Source organism: Dendrobates tinctorius, unplaced genomic scaffold (assembly GCF_039654945.1).
Source record: "Dendrobates tinctorius isolate UK_male_01 unplaced genomic scaffold, ASM3965494v1 ptg000241l, whole genome shotgun sequence".
In the NCBI taxonomy this organism is placed as follows: Eukaryota; Metazoa; Chordata; class Amphibia; order Anura; family Dendrobatidae; genus Dendrobates; species Dendrobates tinctorius.
Window position 1 is genome coordinate 14,885,476 of NW_027361908.1, and position 9,929 is coordinate 14,895,404.

Here is a 9,929-nt window from a genome sequence, read left to right on the forward strand (position 1 = left end):
AAGCTGGTTGAAGAAAGATAGAGAACCCTTCCAGTCCAGAGAGGGCAAAGGCCGGGGCCCAGTCCCCGAGGTTGATTGGATCTTTATGTCCAGCAACAGACACCGGAGGCGTAGTGAGCCGCTAACGCCTTGCTCCCATCATAGACTTGGGACACAACAGCAACTGAATAGAGAGCCGGGACGCAGTGAGGAGTCCCCGAATCAGGCTACAGCTGTCTGTCATACAAGTAAAGACTAGGAACACCTAGAGAGAGGCATTCCAGGCTAACTAAGTACTGGAGTGCTTCGCACCTAAAGGTGCATTGGAGGAGTCGTTCAGTAAGGTACATGTTGGTGGAGTGTGGAAGGGAGAATCCTATCCTGCCTGGAGGTTGGCTGGAGCCCTGACCTGGAGAACACAGTACGGAGGCAGGCAGTTGAGTGAACTGCAAACAGTGAGTAAAGCCTTGGAACCGCATACTCGGGTGTCCTCCAGTTATTCCCGCACCACTACACCTGGGTACCAGCATCTATACCATTCTGCGCCTCTCCTCATCCAATGCACCTACACTGCCTGGGACTACAGCTCCACCTGTGGGGAGCTACACCATCTTTGCTGCACCACACCATCAGTCCCAGCGGATCTGCATGCAGCATTGGCTCGACTGTTATGAATGAGTCACCGTAGGAGGCAAAAACAGAAATGCTAGCTAAGTCCAGAAAACCAGAGAAGTTGGCAGCTATCGGATTGCAGACCGCTGAACCTATCAACAACAACTAGCAGTAGCCGTAGGGGGTTCCTACGATGCCCTAGACCCCTCGATCACAGCCGGAGAACTGCCTAGCCTAAAGACAGAAAGGGAAATCTAAACTGCCCCAGAGCAGACCCCAAAGCAATAGGCAGCCCCCAACATATAATGACGGTGAAGCAAGAAGAAAAAACACTAACACAGATAGAAAGATAGACTGAGCAAATGATGGGGCCCAAGCTAACTAGACAGGACAGGATAGGAAAGCTGCTGTCTGCAATCTGCGAAAAACCCTATGAAAATAAGAGCCAACAGACTGACAGAGAAAAAGGCCCTGAAGACGCTAGGCTTCAAAAAGACTATGTCAGTACTCAGGTATTTTCTGAAGACAGAGCAACCGGCAAAAAAGGAATTCAGCTCACCCCAGCAGGGAATGGCAGAATCCAGAAAAGCAAGGCAAACTAAAACCAAAACACAAATGCAAAAAGGCAAAGCAGAAAACTTAGCTTTTGAGGAGCAGGAATCAGACTGGTCTCCTAGAATTCCACAGAGAAATCACCAGCGAGGAGGAAGGGCGTCGGCTGCCTTATATCCAGTCAGAGATCCCCGTCGCCCAGTCATCCTCTCCCAGCTCAGGTGCTTGGTAATCAGCCTCACTACCTTCCTTCACCAGAAGAGGGAGTTCATCAGACCTCAATGGTGAAGGGGAAAATGAACTCATAACACTCGACATCTTACTTGCCGGGCACCACGGGTGGCGTCACAAGCTATTCTAATAAACTTTAACACCATTAACATCACCGCCATTGATATTGGGTGCCCAGGGCCACGGACCGGGTCACCGCTGCTGTGACACATTCCCACCTTGACACCGGCCCGGTACCAAGTACCCCGCTGCCCTGGGTGTGCGAGGGTGACCCATTTTTATATAGTGGATGTTGAAAAAGGTCTGACTGACTGAAACGTTACATTTATATACACAGCACTAGATTGTCTGTACACAATAAAATTCAAGATTTTCGTTGATTTTGGAGTGCTAGATTCTTCTCTTTATATGCAATGACAGAGTGGCCAACCATACGGTCCAGTAATTTAATGGGGTCTGAGTTTCGTAGTTGTCTTACATAGATAAAAAAAAATGAATATATTTCTGCCACAGCATTATCATCAAATGTTTTTTCATTTTTCTGATCCATAGGTATACAAAGACATCTGGCAAATGATGCATCATTCATAATTGCTTTCAAAATGGACACCATGATTCTATGTCTGCTTCTATTTAAAAATCTTTTCCAGGTATGATTAGACTTGCACATTTTGAAAACGTTTTGTTGGTCTACTCTTTCTGTAACTTTAATGCCACCTTGATTTTGTTATGGTTTAGAAAGTGACCACTTTAAAATGACTAATAAGGGTCAGAGAACACGGTTTTCCTCATATTTAATGCCCCAAAACCTGAGATCAGTATTGACCTACAAGGATTTTATAGCATACACAGCAGGGGCATTGCTATAGTCCTAAATGATAAGGGGCACATCCGCAAAGTACATGTTTCCCCATGTGATCCCCCTCCTACTATGTAAAAGATGGTCTATAAATAATTATTGCATACCCCTGCTAAAACACACTATACACAGATCAATATTACCAAAATTACTACCATACATGACCAAGATAAAACCACTATACAATGTCTACTACCATTCCTACTACATAACAATCCTCTTCAGGTGTCTGCTTCGGCTTCTCCTTCCTCGGGAGACTGGGGGGACTGCCTCCACCTACTTACTGGAGCCTGATTCCCAGGTGTCTGGACTGTAAGTAACCTGGCTTTGGGTAGTGTCAGAGTCCTCCACATATAGAAATAGGCAATAGCCCCCTATGTCACCTACACTGTAGGTTGCTCCCGCATAGAAGGTGAGGAACCCTCAAAACAGTGCTCTTTCTCGGGTGTGGTTGTAGCCCTGTCTCGAGCCACCTCAAGGAGCACCTCCCAGGCACGTTCATTCCTCAAGAAGGGTTCATCCTGCTCCCTTCCTTCTGGGATCACACCCACTGCATACACTGCAATGTTGCCCCTCCATTTTGTGGAACGTAACCCTGGTTCCAGCCATCAGCTCTTGCAGCCTTTGAGGCATGTGTTCCGTCTCTACTGCCCAATGGTTAAACGAGATGTGATGACAGGTCCAAAACTCTTCAATGGACCCCCTTCTCCGCTGACGGTCATATGTAATGATCAACCCCATGGATGCCAACTCTCAGTACCATGCGGCTAGCGGGCCCGATAACATTTCTCCAGACCTGGTCCTGGCTCGCCACCTTGTCTCTTCTTACCAGCCTAGGCCTGCAGTTGGCTCACCAGTTCCTGGCTCTCCTTTCCGCAGTCCGCAAGAACCCCAGCGATAAAGTAAGCGGCCTGGGTTTGGGCCTTGGTGGTTTCAAGAAATCAGCCAGATCCAGACCACAGGCTCATGCCACCTCTGCAATTGCACCAGCTTCCTCTGGCTTCAATAGTCCTCTGGTAACTCCTGAGGAAGTCTCACGTGGTTCTACCATCATTGTCGCCAAGTAAGCATGTTACACTGTATGGATGACAAAAATGTTAACACTTTTTAGGAGTGTCATATACCCTAGAAATGTACCCCAGACCATGGAATAGTGTATGGATGTGAAATTTAACCCAGCAAAAAATATATTTTTTTGAAGTGATAGATATAACAGTAATGTACCCTAGGAGTACTGTATGGATGAGTAATTTAACCAAGAAAAAAATGTAAACGCTTGTTGGATGTATTAGATATCACAGACATGTTCCCCACAACCATAGTGTGTGGGTGAGTAATTGAGCCCAGAAAAAATGTAAATGCTTTTTCATAGTGTTAAGTAGCACATAAATGTACCCCACACCATGGAATATTGTATAAATGAGAAATTTAACCCAACAAAATTTTTTAAACACTTTTTTTGGAGTGCTAAATATTACAAAAATGTACCCCAGACCACAGAATTAACTTTAACCCAGCAAAATTTTTGAATGCTTTTTTTTGGATTGCCACAATGGGGAAAAAAAGTATTTAGTCAGCCACCAATTGTGCAAGTTCTCCCACTTAAAAAGATGAGAAAGGCCTGTAATTGACATCATAGGTAGACCACAACTATGAGAGTCAAAATGAGAAAACAAATCCAGAAAATCACCTTGTCTGATTTTGTAAGATTTATTTTTCAAATTATGGTGGAAAATAAGTATTTGGTCACCTAAAAACATGCAAGATTTCTGGCTCTCACAAACCTGTAACTTCTTTTTTAAGAGGCTAAGCTGTCCTCCACTCATTACTTGTAGTAATGGCACATGTTTGAACTTGTTAACAGTATAAAAGACACCTGTCCACAACCTCACAAACAGTCACACTCCAAACTCCACTATGGAGAAGACCAAAGAGCTGTCAAAGGACACCAGAAACAAAATTGTAGCCCTGCACCAGGCTGGGAACACTAAATCTGCAATAGGCAAGCAACTTGTTGTGATAAAATCAACTGTGGGAGCAATAATAAGAAAATGGAAGACATACGATACCACTGATAATCTTCCTCAATGTGGGGCTCCACGCAAGATGTCACCCCGTAGGGTCAAAATAATCACAAGAACGGTGAGCAAAAATCCCAGAACCACACAAAGGTGTCACGATGACCCGTCCTGTGTGATGCGACCCGCAGGCCGGTAACTAAAACAACAAGACGCAGCACGTGATACTGTCCTGTGTGACACGGCCCACAGGCCGGTAACTAAAACAATAAGACACGGGGAAAGGGGAAACAGTTACAACGGTGGGCCCTGCGATAGGGAAAGGGGACGTGGAGACCTCCTGCACTCCCCTGAGTCAGTGTCCCTAACGCTGCTAACGTTCCCTATGCCGGTTCCGCACAGGGCGACGATCAGGAACCTGTCGCCCTAGCACACCCTACACCTATCCCTTGCTAGGGAGCTGGGTGGCGCAGGCACTGGCCCCACTGCTGCACTAATACACACTAAGGAAAAACACAAACAGGGAAACATCACTTAGCTTTACTCTGTTGCACCACCAGAATGCAGCTCTCCTCCTGAATCGCTGCCACCAAGCTCTGTCAGAGCTACAAGGAAATCCCCTATGACTCCTTCCACACCAGGGCTAAGACAGTGCTGCAAGGAATGCTCTCCAGCTCCTTCCTCCACCAAGGATGGTTGAAATGAACACTATCACCAACACTGATTGCAACACCTGTGACTATTTTATAGGTAAGAGCCAGCAATCACACCTGCATTATAATCATGTGCACTTAACTAAAGAAACAAGAGTGCAATGATGCTCACCACCACCGGGGGCAAACTTAGAACAAAAGACACCACAGTGCAATAATCCTAATGGCCACTGAGGGCAAAAACCAAACTTAAGCACAGCTTAAGAAAAAAAAAGGTTATCTGTGCTTTTTATCAGTCCTGATCCAGCATGGATCATGACAAAAGGGACCTAGTGAATGACCTGCTTAGAGCTGGCCCCACCATAACACAGGCTACCATCAGTAACACACTACGCCACCAGGGACTCAGATCCTGCAGTGCCAAATGTGTCCCCCTGCTTAAGCCAGTACATAGATCCATCTTTTCCAACAGGAAGGCGGATGTCTTTGGCATTCTCAAAGATCTTTAGCAACTCTTCAGCACCTATGCTATATGGCAAATTCTTCACAAACAGAGTTCTTGAATCTCTTTCTTTCCGATTTTCAACACTGCTGGTCTTTTCCTCAGGGTTATTTGGCAGCTGTATTTTAATTTCAAAACCAAGAACAGTCTCTCCAGATAGTGTAAGTGCCTTTTGAACTTCTTCTGCAGAAGAGAAATCCACATAGGCAAATCTCCTCTTACCACCAACACGGACATCCTGCACATTTAAATCATTCTCTGTGAAAAAGTCTTTAAGAGCAGCCTTTAGTTCATTGAAGTCCTTAGATGCATTCAGGTTCCCAACAAAGACTGAGAATCCTTCAGATGCTTCAGTCTTTTAGATCTTTTTCTTTTCTGGAGCACCTTTTTTTGGCATTTCTATTTTGCGCTTTCCAGATTCCTTTACAGGTACTTCCTCCTCATCGCTGTCATCATCATCGTCATCTTCAGATTCTTCCTTTTTAGATGCAACAGGAGGGGATGTTGCCATTGCCGCATCCTCATCATCCTCGTCTTCATCCTCCTCATCATCAACTTCTTCTTCTTCATCCTCATCATCATCCTCCTCCTCCTCAGATTCTTGCTTTTTAGCTACATGTTTTTTGGCAGATGGCTTCTTGGCAACTGTTTTTTCTTCCTCAGACTCTTCTTCCTCCTCATCGTCGTCGTCATCCTCCTCCTCCTCACTTTCTTCATTTCTTGCTTTTTTTGCCTTCTTACCATTCTTGGCTGCAGCAGGAATGGCGTGCTTTTTACTAGGCGTGGCTGCAGCTTTAGCTGGAGTAGCAGTTTTTTTCCCTGGTGTTGCCTTGGCAGGAGTAGTAGCTTTCTTAGAGGGAGTCTTCACAGGAACCAGCCCTTCTTCGCTCTCCTCCATCTCTTCATCCTCACTGGAGTCCTCCTGCTTGGGGGGAGGGGCCTTCTTAGGTTTGCCTAGTGCTTTTGCTCCCTTAGCTAATTTCACCATGTTGGCGGTGGCTGTGTGGTTCCCGTGGATGTATGGATCACGTGCCTGAGCTGTTCAAAAGGACACGAACTGCCTGTGACAAGAAACCGAGTAGGTTAAGCCAGTACATGTCCAGGCCCATCTGAAGTTTGCTAGAGAGCATCTGGATTATCTAGAAGAGTATTGGGAGAATGCCATATGGTCTGATGAAGCCAAAGTTGAATTATTTGGCAGAAAAAAAACTTGTCGTGTTTGAAGGAGAAAGAATGCTGAGTTGCGTCCAAAGAACACCATACCTACTATGAAGCATGGAGGTGGCAATATCATGATTTGGGGCTGTTTCTCTGCAAAGGGACCAGGACGTCTGATCCGTGTACATGAAAGAATGAATGGGGCTATGTATCATGAGATTTTGCGTGCAAACCTCCTTCCATCAGCAAGGGCATTGAAGATGAAACATGGATTGGTCTTTCAGCATGAAAATGATCCCAAGCACACTGACAGGGCAACAAAGGAGTGGCTTCATAAGAAGCATATGAAGGTCCTGGAGTGGCCTAGCCAGCCTCCAGATCTCAACCTCATTGAAAACCTTTGGAGGGATTAGAATGTCCGTGTTGCCCAGCAACAGTCCCAAAACATCACTGCTCTAGAGGAAATCTGCATGGAGGAATGGGCCAACATACCATCAATACTGTGCACCAACCTTGTGAAGACTTACAGAAAACATTTGACCTCTGTCATTGCCAACAAATCATATATAACAAAATATTGAGATAAACTTTTGTTAATGACCAAATACTTGTTTTCCACCATAATTTGCAAAATAAATCTTGCCAAATCTTTTCTGGATTTGTTTTCTCATTTTGACTCTTATAGTTGTAGTCTACGTATGATACCTTTTGATCACTGTGGCAAAAGAGTTCTATTTTAACCTCATCAGTCCACAGGGCTTGTTTCCAAAATGCATCGGGCTTGTTTAGATGTTCTTTTGCATACTTCCTATGCTGAATTTTAAGATGAGGACACAGGAGAGGTTTTCTTCTTTGAAGGCCATATTTGTGCTGGTGTCTCTGAACAAAAGAAAACAATGTACCACAACTCAAGAGTCTGCTAAATCTTTCAGAAGGTCTTTTGCAGTCAAGCGGGGTTCTGATTTCCCTCTTTAGCAATCCTACAAGCAACTGTTACTGAAATTTTGAAGACCCTATGTTGGCCTCTACTGTTCCAATTAACTGTCATTTCTCAATTCAGTTTTGAAATGAGGAAAGGACAACTTGACAGCGCTTTTGCTGTCTTGTTATAACCTTCTCCTGCTTTGTGGGCCTCCACCATTTTCATTTTCAGAGTGCTAGGCAGCTGTTTAGAAGAACTCATGGCTGCAGTTTTTTGGCACAAGGTTATAGGAGGCTGGATTTTTATAAATCTGGAAAAGTGGCATCACCTGGCCTGTCCTAGTGATGAAAGTGAACAAGCCATAACCCTAACACGCTAATTAAGGTCTGAAATCTTGGTCAAAGTTATATGAGCACACAAATCTCCAAGGGTGCCCAAACTTTTGCATAGGCATATTTTCCTTTTTGCAATCTTTAAAAATTAAAAATTATATATTTTTTGGCTTAAATACAAAGGAAATGTGTAATCTTTCACTCAGGTCTAGGGATGGGCGAGTAGCATCATTGCTCGGGCTATGTGGCCCTCTAATTTAACAATGCTCCCCTATGTGGCCCCATAAATTAATAAAGCCCCTTTTGTGGACCTCATACATAAATAATGTCATAATAATGGCACAAATATTGCCATATATAGTGTCAATAATTTTTATGTAAAAAATATATAGCATAAGTTTATGCGATTGTTTTATAAATGTTCTTAACACCATATTTTTCAGATGGTACAGAATGTGCAGTGTGGAGAAAAGGGCACAGAAAATGTTGCACTTAAAATTGAGTGGAATAGGTTTCCAGAAAATAAGAATCCGGATAGTTATCTTGTGTATTACCAAACCTTGAATAATACAGACCATCAGGTAAAAGCTTGTACTTGTGTGTTAATGTCAGCATTTGAAAAAAATTTATTCTGCTCATCTATTTCCATTAAGATTAATAGACAGAAAGCACATGTGGAGCCAAGAGCAACCTCATGGCATACCATGGAAACATTTTGAGAGCTAGCAATGCAAATGTTTTGGAGTTTCAGTAATTTCAACAGAGGTAATAATCTGAGAAAAAGTAACACTTGTGAACAGTAGAAAAAAGGTAGTCACTGATGTAGTTGACACAAAATGTTTATTAGATACTGTATGGTGCCAAAACTGTAGAGGTGAAAATAGCTTCCTTGGAAAAAAGAATAAGATTTTGAGTATCATTCATTGGAATCATAAAAGTCAATATCAACCCTTTAAATAACTTTGCAACATGATTTAGGATTAGAGATGATCGAATCTCTTGAAATTTGAATTTGCCAGCTTCGACATAATTTAAATTGAAAATGTGATTAACAGATACCCCAATTTCCTAAAAAGCCACGAATTACACTCTGAGGTCTCCTAGGACAGTATCTAACCCCTTTCAAGCTTTTAAATGTAAACATAGCCATAGTAATGTGAAAAAGTGACCTCCACATATATGGCCATGGGTAAATGAATGGTAACTTTTTCACTGCTGTTTTCTCACACAATATCTGTACAGTATATTAATACAGTTTTTTTGGCTTTTCTATTGTTACATATTCTTACTAAACAGATTTATCACAAAATCGTTGCTGAGCTGCACTCCCTGCCTCGGCTTTTGTATAGACTACGTTAGGCCTGTACTCAGCGTCGGACTGGAACACCTTGGGCCCACCAGAGAAAATCATTCTTGGGGCCCACTATGTAGCTGCATAGAGTTAAATACCAGACCACCAATTATGCGGTAAAACACGCTAATATCTGGGTATAATATAAGGTTGTACACGTCTTAATTATGTAGCAGGAGTTGGGGTAGCCCCCTCATAGTATAATGCAGCCATCTCATAGAATATAATGCAGCCATCTCATAGAATATAATACTGCCCCCCTCATAGGGTATAATACTGCCCCCCTCATAGGGAATAATGCACCCCCTCATAGGGTATAATGCACCCCCTCATAGGGTATAATGCACCCCCTCATAGGGTATAATACTGCCCCCCTCATAGGGTATAATACTGCCCCCCTCATAGGGAATAATGCACCCCCTCATAGGGTATAATGCTGCCCCCTCATAGGGTATAATACTGCCCCCCTTCATAGGGTATAATACTGCCCCCCTCATAGGGAATAATGCACCCCCTCATAGGGTATAATGCTGCCTCCTCATAGGGTATAATACTGCCCCCCTCATAGGGAATAATGCATCCCCTCATAGGGAATAATGCTGCCCCCTCATAGGGTATAATGCTGCCCCCCTCATAGGGTATAATACTGCCCCCCCTCATAGGGTATAATACTGCCCCCCCTCATAGGGAATAATGCATCCCCTCATAGGGAATAATGCTGCCCTCCTCATAGGGTATAATGCTGCCTCCTCATAGGGTA

At 43.8% G+C, this 9,929-nt stretch overlaps 1 protein-coding gene across 1 annotated transcript; it reads right to left on the reverse strand.

Moving 5' to 3' along the window:
- Positions 1–5,361: 5,361 nt before the first annotated feature.
- On the reverse strand, positions 5,362–6,481 carry LOC141060657 (uncharacterized). The gene has a single exon (XM_073556970.1). The coding sequence runs from the start codon at positions 6,392–6,394 to the stop codon at positions 5,765–5,767; it is 630 nt and encodes a 209-aa protein (XP_073413071.1). The 5' UTR covers positions 6,395–6,481; the 3' UTR covers positions 5,362–5,764.
- Positions 6,482–9,929: the final 3,448 nt, after the last annotated feature.